Here is an 18,246-nt window from a genome sequence, read left to right on the forward strand (position 1 = left end):
CTTAAAAAAATGTCTGGACCCCCTCCAAAGATTCTGATTGAATTGATCAGGAGTAGATTCTGGGCATCCGTGTGTCTAAAAGCCTTCTCAGATGATTCACATGTTTAGCCAGGGTTGACAAGTACTGCCCTAAAACATATTGCTGAGATTTTTCACACTCCATTTTCCAATGTGCTCCAAAGATAGCTTAGGCAGGAACCCTGCTACATGGCCACTTCAAAAAGATGCACCCCTGGATGGGCCTTTGAGTGCGTCCACCTAGCGTGGCCTCCATGCCACTTTCCTGTCTGGTTACTCCACTGTGAAAAATTCATCTGCGGACTCTCCAAGTCCTCATGCTGTACATTGTCCTGCCTTTGTCCCAACAAGAAATGTTGGTGATAAGTCCGACAGTGGGGAGGCTGTGGCTGCAGAGTGGCAGGAAAGAGAATGAGTAAAGGAGAAGGCAGGGCAAAGGAAGAGTAAAAGGGTACTTGAAAAGGAGTGGAAAGGAGGGCTGTGCAAGGTGCTGCTTCTCACATGCTCCCCACTAGCCTTCTGCATTCAAAGCAGGAAGGGAAGAGTGTGGGCTCAGAGCCATACATGCTTAAGTGCAAGCCTTGGGGCCCCATAATTTACTAGCTGCTTAATCTTAGAAAAATTACTTAATCTTGTACAACTAAAAAGTGATGGAGCTCTGGGATTCAGAACTGGTCTGTCTGGCTTAAAAGAGCCCAAACGTTTTTCCCAGCATATACGACATCTCCCAATCCATACACACACAATAGACTTTTCAGTGAGGAATACAGTAATTAATAACTTCCCAGATGGTAGTTGAACTTGTTTTTAAATTCCTATAGTCAAATAAGTTGGGAGAATGTTACAAGAAGATTAGCTAGAAAGAAAATGGTGTCATTTATTATCAGCTCGAAACATTCAGAATTGTCATTTGTAAGAAATAAGCTCATTATTAATAGAAGAATACTTCTCTTGTCTTTATGTGACCATTTTCTTAAATTAAAAATAAACTTTTTTCCCTTATTGCAAAAGTAATGCATGTTCATCTAATACAAATTGGAAAATAAAGGTAAGCAAATAATACAAAATTAAACACATTCATAATCCCTCCACCCAAATCTAACTACTGTAAATATGTTAGTATATATCCTTCTAGATTTTCTGTGCTTTTATACAGATTTAAAAAAATCATAGTATATGCTCTTTCACTTTACAATATCTGGTCAACAACATTCCATGTCAATACATTTGCCTTTATTACATTTTTTTTTATATCTGCTTATTAAGATGAACAATTTAGTCTGATTTTAAACCACATTTGTTTACCCAGATGTCAGAGACCCACAGATAAGGAAACATCTGAAGAGCCCAGGTGTGGCTATGTGGAGAGGTTGAGTAATTCAAAACAAAGTACAAAACATGAAAACAATTACAACCAGTTTGACAGTTGTACGTCTGTTTCCTACGGCCTTCTACCCACAAGTCTACCACTGACTTCAAAGAAAAATCAGCACAGAGGAGGTCCAGAGGATAAGGTGCAAAACGAGAATCAAACCCACGATAAGAGATTAAAGGAAGGTTGATCAAAGACCCAGCATAAAAGTGGTAGCCTGTGACTTGCCTTGGCCCATGGCCCCAAAATATTCAGCAGAACAGAGAGCGCTCTTTGAAGTGATTGGATGCATCCATGCTCAGACAAGCTCTCTGGTCAAAGGGAAATTTTAAAGAGTGGCCCTGGAAGGAGTTAGCAAAGTTGCCTCTTCCTCTCTCTGCTCTGCACATCCCTCACAAACCGAATGTTATTTCTTTGGTTTGTTGTGCAGATGCAAGTAATTTAACTGTATTTTTTGCCTCCTGGGAGATGTGGGAAGTACAGTTGCTTTTACAGGATGGAGAATTTGCACTCATGATCAGAGAACTGAAACCTCCAGCCATCCTTTTTATTCAGAGTGTTTAAGGACCGGTGGTATTTCCAAATAGGCAGTAGGGCTTGTTCATGCTCTCCTTGTTCATTCTGCTTGTTCATTACTTGTTCACTACTTTTCTGAGTAGAGTTTATTGCTCTGTGGTGTCGTGACAGAAGCTTTCATTTCCCCAGAAAGAGGAAGAAAACAGAAGTGCCCCCTCCAAATGGCATAGCCTTCACAACATTCAGTTTAAATGTTTTTAAGTATCTTAAAAGAGAAGAGTTATATATTGCTTAGTGTGTTCTTAGAATGTCTGTAGTTAGCACTTCTTTCAGGCTCTAGTTTTCTGGTTTTTCACTTTACATAATAATCCTCCATGTATTTAGGATCTTTATTTTTCACCTTTCCCGTTACCATATTTTTATTTCCTTCAAAATTCAAGGGAATTGCTTTTTCTCTCTACTTTTTTTTAGATCAGTTTCCTAGTCTTTAACTGAGGTGTTAAAGTTGGAGTTTTTACTGGCAAGTCTTGACTGAGCACAGTGTTAGGCTCTGTGAGAGAGAATATGCATTTTCTATTTTCACAGAGCCACAGTCCAGGTGAGGAGATAATGAATTTGCATGCAAAAAATGAATATGTTGTGAGCTGATACAGATTTTTGTCAGGCCAGTCTTTCATAAAGAAGTATTTGGAATGGGCTTTGAAAATGCCTGAAATTCTAAAATGAAATAATATGAAATAATATTTATTAGTACGTGTAGGGGCTGGGTAACATGGTCAAAGTTACAGAGGCAGAAAACCATAAGATGTCTCACAGAAACTGAATATACTCATTTAACTGTGACAGATGGCTCATGTAAGAAAGGAGCAAAGGAGAAGCTTCATTAGTTCTATTAGTGTTAGAATGCGCTATGGAATCTGGATTTTATTATGATCGCAAAAGGATGGTATTGAAAACTTTGGAGTGGAAAATGAGATTCTGAAGTGTTATGAGAATATGAATCTGCCTGTGGAGCACAGAATGGACATGGGTAAGAAGAGGCCTGGAGCCACAACTTTGTCAAAAGGGCACAAATAGAGTCTGAGAGAAAGAGGGCTTGAGACAGAATGGAAACAATGGGAAAAATGGAATGGACTCTGGAGGCAATGAACTGAGAACTGATCTGACCTCTGTGGCAAGGGGAGAGGAGGTGAGTGATGGGCTGTAAGAGAAGGTGGTAAGAAGACTCATAGATGATTCAGTCACACATAAACATAATTGCACCCCTGTTACCTAGGTGCTAGGTGATACAAAGAGATTAATCACATCAACAAAATGGTTAGATAGACAGAGTAGGTATTTACAATGAAAAACTCAAAGTAGTCTCACATTGAAGACAGAGTGAGGCAATGAGCTCTCAGGAGTCAAGAGAAATATTCCTTGAAGTTTGGAGTCACATAAGCATCAGGGAAGAGATGGAACATGAGCTGAATGTTGAATGATGGGTAGAATTTGGAAAGAATGACAGAGGCAATCAAAGCTGTGGGATGAGGAGGTTAAAGCAAAGGCACAGGACTAGGAAAACACAAAGAGTGTTTGTGACACATTGACGAGGTCCATCTGGTTGGAACAGAGTTTGCATAAACCACCAAAAGAGGAAAAGGGGAAGGTAGGGTGATACATTTAATCTGGTAAAGGTTTAGAAACCAAGTTAAATATTTTATTTTTATTTCTGAGATAGTCTCTCTCTGTCACCCAGGCTGGAGTGCAGTGGCGCTGTCTTGGTTCACTGCAAACTCCACCTCCCGAGTTCAAGCGATTCTCCTGCTTTAGCCTCCTGAGTAGCTGGGACTACAGGTGCCTGCCACCATGGGCAGCTAATTTTTGTATTTTTAGTAGAGTTGGTGTTTCATCATGTTGGCCAGGCCGGTATCAAACTCCCAAAGTGCTGGAATTACAGGCGTGAGCCACCGTGCCCTGCCAAGCTTTTATAATTTAACCTGGGAAATGTCAAGCCACTGACATTTTTCAGCAAGGTTGTGGCCAGTGTCAAAGAGTCTTTTGGGAAGTTTGGTTTGTGAAAGATGTGTAGAATATATCAAGATGAAGAACTGGGTGACTTCTAGTCAAAAAGGAATGATGATATAAACCAGGTACCAATCAGAATGAGAGGTATGGAAGAGGGGCAAAGGAATTACCAGTAAACCAAGGGGAAATAAAAATACAGTTTTACTCAAAGTTTCAAATCCAGGAGGCTATGATAGCAACTGTGCTGTATACTAAGGCATAAAAATCATGAGAGAACTGGTTTGGTAACAGTCCTGAGCGTTTTGTTTTAAAGAGCTGGGTCCTGAGGTTCCAGACAAGCAAACGTGCCGAAAAGGTGGTTCAAGGTGGGTGCTTGAGGCTCAGCTGGAAACCATGTTTACCATACCAAGTTTAAAAAATCCACACAGCTCAGCAATTGTTTGAAGTTTTTAATTAATTAATTAATTCAGAAAGTGAAGTATTTTCAAAAGCTCATCTGAGAGCTTATATTCTCTTGATACAGATGAATTCTCAATTGCTCTTTTGTTTTCATTGCAAAACAGTTCCACTTGTATGAGACTGAAAGTGGGGAGGGCAGGAGCAGAATTTTCTCTGTTCCGGGTGTAGACATTATGGGTACTGGGCCATATTCTCCTCTTCATTGGTAATAATTCCTATTTTATACATCTTTCTATCAATTGCAGCTCCTAGCAGAGTCAGCATCTTGATTGTAAATACTCAGTGTTGGTTGATTTGCATCTTCATCATAGTCCTGAAAGATAAAAGTGGACCTAAGAAAAACTAATAAGCTTACAGCCAGTTTTATAATGACAGACTCTATATAAATAAATGCAAATTGGATGTCAAATTTGAATTACAAAATTTATTTGAGCAAGGTCCAGGAAGTAATAACAGTGGCTTCAGATCCTTTCTAAAATGATAAAAATCCATAAACAGTCTTCCATGGCTTGGAGTCTCAGAGACATTCAAAAGTCACAGCACTTTGAAGAGCGGAGTTGGCAACTAAAGTTATCAGAGTGAAGAATGGCATGCTAACCTCAGGCGCAGGATGGCCAACTCAGAGTAGACCTCTATTTTTTGTTCTTCTGAGATAGGAACTAGCCAGAAACTTAGTTATTCGGGGGTGGGGTGGGAAGGCTGTGGGACCCAGGGTGGAAGGACCCACACAGTTCAAAATAAAACGAACCAACTATAGTGAAGGAAAAGAGAACTATACACAGATAGTATTCCTCATCCCCCTGAATTGACTTATATAAAAAAGAAAACAGAGCATCTGACAAATTGATGCAATCAAAAGGAAGCAATAAGCCTTTTTCTCCTTTTAAGACTCTTAAGAAATAAACCCATCATTTTATCTAGTGTTTTCTCTGCTCTTGCAGCTGCTCGACTGATCCAAAACATGGATGCCACCGCTGAGCCTTGTACAGACTTTTTCAAATATGCCTGCGGAGGCTGGTTGAAACGCAATGTCATTCCCGAGACCAGCTCCCGTTATGGCAACTTTGACATTTTAAGAGATGAACTAGAAGTCGTTTTGAAAGGTTAGTAGAGACTGTGTCTGTGCATCAAAGATTTCCCTCTTAATATGTTCATTTTTTAAATATACAATTGTTAGCCGTTACAAGGAATGTCACAGAAGACTAAAAAGTTAATAATCCTTCCAGGATTTGTGTACCACCACCAAGTCACTCTGATAGTGGCAGACACTGAAATTAATGTGTTGACATCACTTAGCATTCCTGCTTTCATTTGTAGGTATGCAAATGATAAAGCTGTATCATCCCTAGAGATGGCAGGTTTGGTTTTTTGTTTGTTTGTTTGTTTTTTGAGATGGAGTTTTGCTCTTGCCACCCAGGCCGGAGTGCAATGGTGCTATCTCGGCTCACTGCAACCTCTGCCTCCCAGGTTTAAGCAATTCTCCTGCCTCAGCCTCCCAGGTAGCTGGGATTGTAGGCACCTGCCATTACGCCCAGATAATTTTTGTATTTTTAGTAGAGACGGGGTTTCACCATGTTGGCCAAGCTGGTCTCGAACTCCTGACCTCAGGTGATCCACCAGCCTTGGCCTCCCAATGTGCTGGGATTACAGGTGTGAGCCACTATGCCCAGCCAAGATGGTAGTTTTATGCCATTTTACAGAAGAAAAAAAATTAAATGTTTGGCACAGAAACCTACTTCTGTAGTCTCCCTACCCAAACCCTGTGTTAAAGTCACTGTAAGATGTTACTAAGATTTGCCTTCCCAGCATAGGTATATTCTAACCTGGCTAAGGCTGTCTCCCTGGGAAGTTAAGAAATCTAGCCAAGTCCCTCCTATCCTCTGTTCTCTGTTCTCCCCTCTTCTAGAAGTTATTTTGTAGAAGAACAATTTTTCTACTTTTTAACATTGAAACAAGTAGGACAATTCAGTTCATTCATTTGGAGCATGAACAGTACAGTCACACAAAGATAATTATTTTCCAGCCATCAAAAAGACTATTCATACTAAATTCCAAATTCCTCTGTGTTATTGTTTTCTTTTTAATCTCAATTTCAAGAAAAGTAGCTGTTACCTATGGCAGAGCCGTATGCATCACTGTTCATAAAAAAAAAGATAATCTAGTCAAAAGGACTTTCATCTAAATTGGCTGAGTAAACTGACTCCGAGTTCTGTGCTAGGAATGATAATCTGGTAAGGGGTTTGGTGTTTCCTATAATGTTTTGGAACTGGGGGGAGGAAATGAATGTACCTCCAGAAAAGTGAGGTTTTTTTTAACTGAACCCACCTTGCAAATGTTAATTACTGCAAATGAGCAATTATGTTTGCATAGTGCAAATGAGCAATTATGTTGATGCATTTTATTAAATGTCCTATTTCAGATGTCCTTCAAGAACCCAAAACTGAAGATATAGTAGCAGTGCAGAAAGCAAAAACATTGTACAGGTCTTGTATAAATGAATGTAAGTGCTCTTCATTTGATTTCATTAGGAGTATACATATATTGGTGCCAAACTATGCCTAGATTTCTAATTGAATTTATGTTTGTTGTTTCCAAAAGCTGCTATTGATAGCAGAGGTGGAGAACCTCTACTCAAACTGTTACCAGACGTATATGGGTGGCCAGTAGCAACAGAAAACTGGGAGCAAAAATATGGTAAGGCAATTTTCCTACTAAAAAAAATAATTTCCACATAAAATCTATGTTATTATAATATCATTAGTGAACTAAAGCTTCTAAAGATATATTTTATCTTTTATTGCTTTAGGTGCTTCTTGGACAGCTGAAAAAGCTATTGCACAACTGAATTCTAAATATGGGAAAAAAGTCCTCATTAATTTGTTTGTTGGCACTGATGATAAGAATTCTGTGAATCATGTAATTCATGTAAGTTTGTGTGTCAAATTACTAAAGTTACCTTTAAATGGTAATAAAACTTCCACACACATTGTTGTTATTGATATTTAGAAATAATGCTATTTTCAATTGAATTGAATAAGCAACGAGGTAGTATATTCATGCTTTGTCCCTAATACCTGGAGTTCCAATTTTGAAAGTATTTTCTTAATGTCGTGTTTTAGACACTCACCCCTTGCTTCTGCTACCTCTGTTTTAGATACCTCTCCCTTCACAAAACAAATGATAAGAAGGGCTCTAGGCCCCTCCTATTCACAAAAAGTTCCTAATTTCTTTGTATAGCACTTGAAAGGAGCATGCTTTGGTTTATAGAAGTAATGCAGGTCTAGAAACCAAAAAATAATAATTGCTTTCAAAAAGAACACAGAAAAGGGATTTTAAACATCATTTTTTTTCCTCACTAAAGAGTATCTGTACTTTTTTCTCAACTAAAGGTAAATAAAATGCCTTTCTTTTAAAATGGATTTATTGTATTTTTACAAATGTAAACAATTTGATTTAGGTGTCACCTAAGACTAGATTAATGAATATGTTTGGAATGTACTGAAAAATTTAAAGAGTTTTTCTTTCTTCCTTTTTTTTTGTTTTTTTTTTTTTTGGTTTCCTGTATAAGAAATTATACAAAAAATTGCGGGCTACTGAATCACCTAATCATATCTGTGTCACTATTGCATAAATCTTTATGGTCATTTTTGTTAAAATCATGAAAGGAATTGAACCCAAATCTCCTGCAGTGGACTCTCTCTCTTCTGAAACTTTCTCCTTGCAGGATCACCTTGAGGACCAGGGGGTGGGGAAGGATCAGGGCCCTTCATGTGGAGATATCTTCTGGCTCTTTCCATACCAGTTCTTTGGGTTATGTTTTCTTTTGTATTGGCCTAGGCTCTCCACAGCTGCTAGGATTCTCTCTTTAACCCAGAAATGCTCTGTTTGGCCTCCTTACTCATGTTGCCATGCAGTGAGTAGGAAACAATCTTGCAAAGCTGCAAGTATGCCCAGGTAGCTCTCACTTGGTTATTAAAGATGGACCAGACACATTAGCGCAGAACTGAGTTTCCTCTTTCACACCCTTAACTGCTATCTGGGTCTACTGAGGTTCTTCTGAGCAGAGCAGCTTTGGGGAGAACCAAGGAGAAGTCGCCTCCATTCCCTTAGGGTAGAGAATCTTAAAAAACATTTTCTGGCACAAGTTACATTAGCTAAAAGATTCTGGAGTTACCTTAGAGGTTTTCCACTTCTCCCCTTCTCCCCATCCATCCAAATCAACTTGAAGAATATTAACCCACTCCCACCAATGAAAGGGGATCCCAACTAAGGGTGGAAGCAGATGAGAATGTTCCCAGGGGAGCACATTAGAATCTCAGCAAGCTGGGAAATCTGTGAATATGTAATTTAGAAATTTCCACGTCCTAGAATCTAACATGTTTTGTCCACTTGCACCTTCTGATCTGCATTAAAAATCCCTCCTAGTAAATCTTTTGTTCACTTTCGTTTTCCTTAAATATCTGCAGCACAGTCCTCCAGATTATCTAACTGCCCGTTAGTATAACACTTACAAGTAGTGTAGAAACCATTTCCTAACTAGGTATTTACTCAGTGTCTGATGGTTACCCCATAAACAGCAAGAGTAGGATCTTTCACATACATGTAGGCATGCTTGTATTTTTCTAACTTTTCTATATTCACTGAATGATTTATTTTCTTTTATGTATGTTTTTTATAGATTGACCAACCTAGACTTGGCCTCCCTTCTAGAGATTACTATGAATGCACTGGAATCTATAAAGAGGTAAAAAGAAAAAGAAAATAACCAAAACCAAACTACAGAATGATCTGGTGTAAACCTATAAGTAATGAAAAAGATAAAGCCAAATTAAATTTAGCCCTCTGATGTTTTTCATTCATGACAGGGACTTAAAATCACACATAATAGTGAGCTGTCTTTGATGGAATGAACGTTCTCAATAGAATGAATGAAGGTATTTTACAAAACTAGGAAACTTGAAATTCCTTATTTGTATCTTGGTTTTTAGTATTTAAAACATATGATCGATTTTGAAAAGTTAATTTAAAATATTTTAATCCACCTGTAAACTGCATTATTTAAAAAATGAACAGATTTATCATGGTCTAGGGTGGTGCTGGTGAGGACCAGAGGGTCAGTGAGAGATACATTCTGCAGCATCCTTCTGGAACCATCTGATTTGACTGTCAGAGAACTATGCAGGTAGTGACATTGGGCTCAGACAAACTTTTGCAGCTACCTTGTGACTCTAACATTGGCCAGGTAGCCAGTGGGCATCATATCCCATGGTGGACATTTGGATGTCCTGGAGTACTTTCTTATTGTCTCACAACCTTGCCTCCCTTGGGCTGATGTTCATGTGCTCTTCTTTTTTTTTTTTTTTTTTTTTTGAGACGGAGTCTTGCTCTGTCCTGTCACCCAGGCTAGAGTGCAATGGCACAATCTTGGCTCACTGCAACCTCCGCCTCCCTGGTTCAAGCAATTCTCTCAGCCTCAGCCTTCTGAGTACCTGGGGTTACAGGTGCTCACCACTGCACCCAGCTAATTTTTGTATTTTTAGTAGAGACGGGGTTTCACCATCTTGGCCAGTGTGGTCTCGAACTCCTGACCTTGTGATCCACCTGCCTCGGCCCTCCAAAGTGCTGGGATTACAGGTGTGAGCCACCGCACCTGGCCCGCATGCTCTTCTTACAGAAGTAAGGAACAACAGGAGACAAAACTAATAATCTTACACATTATTAGATATTGGGGAAAGGTGTTGGTTCTACAAAGGTTTGTCTTATAATTATTTTGTAGCTCAAAAGTAAGTTATCTTTGATGATCCTAATGGCTCACAGTATAGTGATGTGACTAAAATTACATTTTAATTAAAATTACTACCTAAATATGTTTATGATTGGCATTTATTTTGCTGAATTATGAAGTTCAAATAACATGGAATGAATTCACTGTAAGGTATATTTTTGAATGACTGCACAACACTGAAATGAAGAAAAAGATACATCATCAAAGGCCACAATTAATAGCACAGATAAATACATGGGTGTGGGATAAAATTTGAGTTCAGTACAATCTAGTTGCTGTGTGGGGTACAGCTACTGGCTTTAAGAGCAATGCAGCTGCTTTCTGTTACAGATTTGAAAGTGATTGAGGAATTTTGGTTCACTATCGTACATTTGTGTCACCATGAACTGGGATGCTTTTCATATTTAGGATTGCTTTCTTATATCAAATTTTTCAAATCCTATGATGCATATTATTTTTACATTTTAATTCTGATATCAAGGTATACCTGGCAGTGGATGTATATATTTAAGGCAGTAAAAGTTTTTTTTTTTTAATTGTTAAGATGTTGTATTTTTGCATTTTATACTCAATGCTATCCCATAATCTCAAACAGGTCACAAACTGGCAGTCTTTGGCTTGAATCTGATATAGAAGCATTTTTGTTTAACCTATAGTGGTTTTTTTTTTTAAATTTTGAATTAGTTGCCAATATTTTTCAGAATTGAAAGATTTCATTTGAGAATCCAGATTTCTTAGTAAATCAGTAGAATTTGAGCCCCTAGCTTGCATTCTTATATGGCAGCAATTGGCCGGAGTGGTGTTGTGGTTGCTCCTTTTAGAAAGGGCATTTATTGGCCGGGTGCGGTGGCTCATGCCTGTAATCTCTGCACTTTGGGAGGCCAAGGCGGGTGGATCACCTGAGGTCAGGAGATCGAGACCAGCCTGACCACCATGGAGAAACCCCATCTCTACTAAAAATACAAAATTAGCCGGGCATGGTGGCGCATGCCTGTAATCCCAGCTACTTGGGAACTTGGGAGGCTGAGGCAGGAGAATCGCTTGAACCCAGGAGATAAAGGTTGCAGTGAGCCAAGATCGCGCCATTAGACTCCAGCCTGGGCAACAAGAGTGAAACTCCATCTCAAAAAAAAAAAAGGGCATTTGTTCTCCAGGTTTGAACGGTCCTCATCAACATGATTCATTGATTTATATTGACTTCTCGGTTCCTGCAGGCACTTGATTTTGCATATTAGTCTGGTCTTGGCTAAGCCACAGCAGTAAAAACACAAATACAGTAGCTCAAACAACAAAAAGTTTACTTCTGTCTGTCATGCCAGTCTGGAAGTAGGCAGGCCGTCCAGATGAGGCAGGAAGCTCTGCTCCATGGGAATGTCTGGGAGCCAGCTTTCTTTGATATTTTTGCTCTAACGTCAACCTCCTCTGGTGTTTTTCTTAGTCTATTTGGTCAAAGTTGGTTCACCAGTGCCCTGTTCACATGTCAGGCCACAGGAAGAAGAAAAGAGGGAAAGTGGTAGACAAATAGTTAACTTTTATGTAAATGGCGCAGAACCTGCTTACATTCCGTTGCTTAAAACATTGTCATGTGACCACAACTAAATATAAAGGAGGCAGGAAAATGTAGTCTTGAGCAGAGTGGCCATGTCTGTGCCTTGTTAAAACTTGGTTGGCAGAGAGGAAGGTCATATCATTTAAAAGATGAGGAGTACATATACCAACGTCATTTAGCAGACTCTACCACAGTTTACATCCACTGATCTAGGGAATACTGTATTTGTGATCAAATAACACAGTGGTGATCAAATCTAGAATCAGTAATATGTTTATAGAGTTTATGAGTGAGAAATCTGAGGCTCAGAAGTTTGCCCTCAACACTCAGCAGAACAGTAGTATAGTGGCAAACTTTGGTCCTTCTCTCTTCTTCATTCTACTACATTATTACAATTTCTTAAGAGTTGGTACTTCATACTAGTAGAGTTCTTTGAATGAGCAAATGATAGAGGAAACTAACCTGCACTGGCACTTACAGCCCAGAAGTTATTCTCAGCTTAATTTAGGTGCTCTTCAACCATCTGAATCAGACTAGCAAACACGCAGCATGCTTGCTGCCTTGCTCCTCTTCCATAACTATGTACTTTTGGTGACATCCTTCTTTCCTGCTAACCTGAGATCTCAGAATTCTTCTTAAGGCAGTGCTTCTAGCTGTAAGCAATCTCCTTTCAGTGGAAGGGAGTTGCATATAAAATAAAAGCTACATGTCATCCCAGAAATGGGTAATTATCTGAATATTTCTGCACCCTCTCCCTCTTTTTAAATCCATTCTTTTGGGCAGGGGGGTGAGAGTGTGTGTAGTTACAGTAAGAATTCCAATGTTATCCTTATTTTTCCCATGACATTTTCTACTCTCTCCTAATCGCTACCACCTGCAATCCCTCAGTTTCCCCTGCATTTCTAGCAAGCTATCAAATAAAAGTTAATTCTAGTTTTTCCACTACGCTGCTATCTTTGAAAGATGTCAACCACCTTAAGTATTTCTGTCTTGTGTCATTGCTTCGTGAACAAAAAATGGTGCGAAGTGTAGAATAACAAGTTTACCTTCAGTAGAGGAGTTATAAATCTGGAAGGAATGTTAATGTCAGTGTATCATTGGCCTTCAATGATTTTCTCCCTTATAGGCTTTTATATATGCTTTTCCTTTGCTTAGAACTTGCCCCCCACACACACCACCTGCCTACACTCTTTCCTCTAATTTAGTTTTCCTAGCACCCAGGTTTCTCTATACTTTTTATTTAATGTCTTTTTTTTCCATAAAACTGTAAATGAAGTGGAAGCAATGCTGTGTCTCATTGCCCTTTGCTCTTTTTCTAATACCTACCTCAGTTTCTGGCCCTTAAATACTGCAGAATCAGCAAATGAATGATTGAGGGGGAAGATGGCAGGGAAGAGAGGAAACAAAAGAAAGAAGAACCCAATCTTTTGGAAGCCCTTCTTGTTTCCTTCCCTTGATTCTGGGAAACATGAACTCTAGGGCATCAACAGCTAATAGCATACTTTTCTTGAGCATTTTACAAACTCTGTGTTCTCTTTTCTCTTTTCAATCCCCAGTTACTTCTTTCTTGATTCTGGGAAACATGAGCTCTAGGGCATCAACAGCTAATAGCATACATTTCTTGAGCATTTTACAAACTCTGTGTTCTCTTTTCTCTTTTCAATCCCCAGTTACTTCTTTGCTAAACTCAGTTTGCCTGAGGTATATTTATACAATCAATGGGTATCATACATTTGCAGTTTACATTATTTTATTGAAAATAACCAAGAGAAGTTTTGAGAATTGGCATAGGGTCACCAACTTTTTTTGTCAAAGAAAGATGGTCTTAGACCAGAGAAGGCTGGCTTCCTTGGCCGTCGCTTTAGCCTATAACTTTAAAACTTTAGTGTGGGGTCTACCTTCTGCAGATATGCCTCAGAGGCTGAGGATCAGGGAGGGCCACACTCCCTCTTCAGTCAAAAGTACTCTAATCATAGGTCTCCTTTATCAGATTATTAACTCAGCCCATTTCCCCAGGTCTTCTTTGATCCTTCCTTCCAGGATATCCAGGTCATCCAGAGGTATCATCTTCCATAATCTTAAAACCAAACTTCTTATCGACTATGAAAATAGCCCCTACAATTACTAAGAAAGATCATTTCACTTTATAGAAGTCCTTTTTTTTTTTTTTGCTTTGGATACCCTCATAATGGAATTTTTTATTGTAATATTTGATTATTATTATAATCTAGAAAGGGAAAGTGATATAGAACAGTTGCATCATCTCAGAAAGGGGCCCACATTCACCTTGTCTGCTCTTCCTAACAAACTGTTCTCAAAATGTTCTCATCAAGGAGCTTCTTGTGCTATATCTTTGTTAAAGAGATGGAGCCTGAGTTCTGAGGTATTCTGATTATCTGAAGAGATTACTTAATGACACACTGCTATCTCAAAGAACAGAAACACGGAGATTCAAGACAATTCTATTCCTTACAGAGGTACAAATTTCTATGCTAGGAAAACAATACGAAAGATACACATGACCCATAAACATAACCATTCCCATTCACAAAATTTTTAAATGAAACCAACCAGCAACCTCATGTGAGAAAGTTCTTCTATATTGATTCACTGAGAGAAGTGAGGACCTTAATTTTCTTAAGAAATCACCCACCTTCAGAAGAGTCTGAACTCTATGTTGGGGGTGAATTGGAATTGGTCTCAAAGCTTCCCTTTCTCTACCTTCTTAGCTTTTCAAGAGCAATTGTTATCTTACTTTGTTTTCCTTCATAAGGAAATCTGAAGATTAGGAATCCAAAATATTTGAGCATAATTAGATAATAGATATGTTTATGCTCTGTACTGATGTTTGTCTGAGAAGGAGGAATAAGCAAGGTTAGTGGTTTCCAACCCTAAGGACTACTTTGTGTGTGCCAATTACAGGGCTCTGTGCAGAAACACCTCACATATACACACACTTCAAAAGCCACTATGATTTATTTTTACTTGTGCATTTATACGTCAACAAAATATTTCTTTGAGTAGAGCATTTCAAGACTACAAGAAAAGTAAGAAAACCACTCGGGCTAGAGTTTGAGAGCATAAGGAGGCGGGGAAGGAACAGGAGAGTAGAAGCTACAGGGTATACTGCTGCAGGGCATGGCTAGGGAGAAGAAGCCAGAGTTATAAAGAAGTGTAGAGCCTTCACAAAATCTGGAGGTTCATAAAAATAGAGACATTTTAGGGATGAGGATAGAGGACTTGGAACATGGGCACAATGGACTGAAGCCAGAAAGCAATGCTCCTAGGAGCCAGAGTCTGTGCTCCTAGATCAGAAAAGCCAGGAGAAGTCTCCAAATTATATGTACCTGGGAAAGAGCACAAGCTGAGATTGGCTATCCTGTAGATGAGCAGGTGCAAGCTGGAACTGGGATTAAACAAGAGGGGATTTTCTTTGTCCACCTACCCAATGTACAAGCTGAGAGAAACTGTTCAGGACTTGAGCTAAGAATAGAAGTTCCAAGGAAACAGGAAGTGAGAGAAACTTAATATGTTTACAATTTGACTTCATTTTTTTTTAATTCAACAGATCTTCCTTGAGCTTATGCTATGTGACAGATACTTTTCTAGGCAGTAGACATTCCAAGGAAACAAGGTCCTTGTTCTCATGGAACTCATGTTCTGATGGGAAGAGATAGACAATAAATAACCAAGCAAATAATTTAAGGAAATGAGACAAATTGTGTTATAAAGAAAATAAATCAAGGTGATAGAATAACAAGTGACTGAGGTAAGGCATGGGTGATTCAGTTTGGCTTGCTTAAACCATCTCTGGCTGTTGTTTGCAGAATGTGTTTTAATGGAAGCAGAGAGATCAGAGAAGGCCACATGGTAATTCATGTGAAAGATAATGATGGACTCAGATGGCAGCAAGTCAGATAGAGAAATCTGAGCAGATCTAAGATAATCTTGTGTAGGTGGCTCTATCATTATAGGGAAACAATTTGTGTACTTTTAAACTGCTCGGCCAATGTGTGCCTCAGTGATACGTGGCGGAGCTCGTCTCACTGCATAACACAGCTATGACATGATAAGACAGACCCTGCAAAGGAAACTGCTGACCTCACTTTGTCCTTTCTGGGTACCAGGTGACTAATAGTCAGAAGGTTTCACTCAGTCCAGTGATCTGTGTTTAAGAAAACAAAAGGAGGCTTTCAAACATGAGATTTAGTGAATATGACAGAGAATTTTTTAGATCAACTGAACTCAGTTTGTAAAAAAAGCTAGATTCAGCCCCCCAAGCATGGAATAAACCTTAGAAGTTATGCAAGAAGTTGTACAAATCTTCAGGTTCTTATTGATAACCTGATGAAAGCCCCAAACAGTCCCTATGCTGGTCCAAGTTTGGATCCTCTTAGGTCCCATGTTCCTCCTGCCCTGGTGTCCTGCTTGACTGGGGGCTATTTTTTATTTCCAGTGCCCAGAAATGGCTGTGTGACTATATGTTTGCAGTCTGTTGGAGGGAAGCAGGTCTCTCTGCTAACAACTGCACACTAGCTGACATGCTGCTTAAATTGAGAAATGTTTCTAAGCTTTTTTGATAGGAAATAATATCTTTCCTGCTTAGCTTCCCTGTGTGTTCCCCAGCAAACTTCTGGTGTAGCACTATTAAATATTCCCCAACATCAGTGGCCAAGAATGACACAGTTCTGTGACTCCTCAGTCACTTCATGCTCCACATTAAGTGGAGTTTCTTCCTAGAATGGGGAAGACAGAACATTGGTAAGAGCTAGGTGTCTCAGAATCTTTGGAAATAAAATCCCTGATCCATAGGTAGTTGGCTCACGAGGTTACCCAGATATCAATCTGACAGGAGAGTTTTCTGTTCCTCCCTGGGTCTTGATTGTCATTCATTAGGAATGATATTAAAGTTTGAAGGACAGTAGTCAAATGGCATTCATTTGCTCTCTTCCTCTTTGGCAAATCTAACAAACATCAGGCTTTTTCCAGGCAGGAAGAGCCTCATTTCTAAAGAGCCAATTTATAAATATCATTACCTGATTCTGCAAAATGAAGATAGTCCTAATTAGAGTAACTATCCATGGTGTTGGGTGTTAGTAAATATCATCTCATTGGTAGTGTGTGATTTTAAAACCCACAAAACTGCTATTATATGGATTTTATCTAACTGTTTAAAACTGATGATCGCCTTTGAAACTACTGTTATGAATACTAGGATTTACTATTTTTTTTTAAAGAAAGGGCTACATAAATGTTTTGGTGGATTCTTCTTCACTTAAAGAATCATTGATTTGCTATCTCAAAGCTTCAAGAAATCTACCTTATGACTGTCAAAAATGAGAGTTGACTCTGGCCTCTGTTGTAATAACTAATTGCTCTCTCAGTCACACACACACAAAATTAAATTTGGGTTTAAAAAGTATCGTGGCCAATCTACTTTTTAAGTGTTAAAATACATGTTGATTTGCCGGACGTGGTGGCTCACGCCTGTAATCCCAGCACTTTGGGAGGCCAAGGTGGTGGATCACCTGGGGTCAGGAGTTCAAGACCAGCCTGACCAACATAGTGAAACCCCATCTCTACTAAATACAAAAAATTAGTCGGGCATGTTGGCATATGCCTATAATCCCAGCTAAGGCAGGAGAATCACTTGAACCCAGGACACGGAGGTTGCAGTGAGCCGAGATCGCGCTCCAGCCTGGGCAACAAGAGCGAACTCCATCTCAAAAAAAAAAAAAAGTATATATATATATAACTTTCTTCCAAAATCATGACAATTATGATCATTTCACATTTTCCATATCTGGAAGTATCATAATAAAGAAAATTAAAACCTTAAGGTAGAATCACATCTCGTACAAGGGATTTAGCATGGCAGTAACCTTAAGTTCTGACACCAGATAAATTTGGAAGTCAGGAAAGATAGTCATGATACTAAGACATATGTTTTAATCAGTTACATTGGAGTAGTTACCAGGTAATGGAATTCATTAAAAGAAGTGGTGTATTCCATGTAGCTATATTAAATACTCGAGCATCCCAGAAGCTAGTGATACTATATGCTTCCAGTTTTCTGAGAAACTTGACCAGTTTAGCAGACTAGAAGCATCATCCAAAGTTCTTGTGATTGCCTTATATCAAAGTTCTATAGTCTTTAAATACATCGGTAAGGATAAAGAGACTGGAGCAGATCCAGTTTGCTGAGTCAACAAAGTGCCCAGGATGATTACTGTTATTGTTTTCTCACTTCATCAACAAAAAGCATCCCATATATATATGTATATACACCATATATATATATACATACCATATACATATACACACACACCATATATATATATATACACCATATACACCATATATATGGTGTGTGTGTGTGTGTATATATATATACACACACCATATATACATATATATATACATATATACATGTATATACATATATACATATATACATGTATATACATATATATGGTGTGTGTATATATATACACACACACACACCATATATATATATATATACACCATATACATATGTAT

The 18,246-nt window shown here is 38.7% G+C and overlaps 1 protein-coding gene across 1 annotated transcript in view; it reads left to right on the plus strand.

The window, feature by feature from the left end:
• MME (membrane metalloendopeptidase) overlaps window positions 1–18,246 on the plus strand; it is a gene marked incomplete at its 5' end in the record, with an annotated part of 102,187 nt that overhangs the window by 29,713 nt on the left and 54,228 nt on the right. The window contains 5 exon segments of the mRNA NM_001133276.1: window positions 5,314–5,475; window positions 6,792–6,872; window positions 6,971–7,066; window positions 7,179–7,297; window positions 9,051–9,116. Coding sequence (NP_001126748.1) covers window positions 5,314–5,475; window positions 6,792–6,872; window positions 6,971–7,066; window positions 7,179–7,297; window positions 9,051–9,116 — 524 coding nt within the window.

Source organism: Pongo abelii, chromosome 2 (assembly GCF_028885655.2).
Source record: "Pongo abelii isolate AG06213 chromosome 2, NHGRI_mPonAbe1-v2.0_pri, whole genome shotgun sequence".
Classification (NCBI taxonomy): Eukaryota; Metazoa; Chordata; class Mammalia; order Primates; family Hominidae; genus Pongo; species Pongo abelii.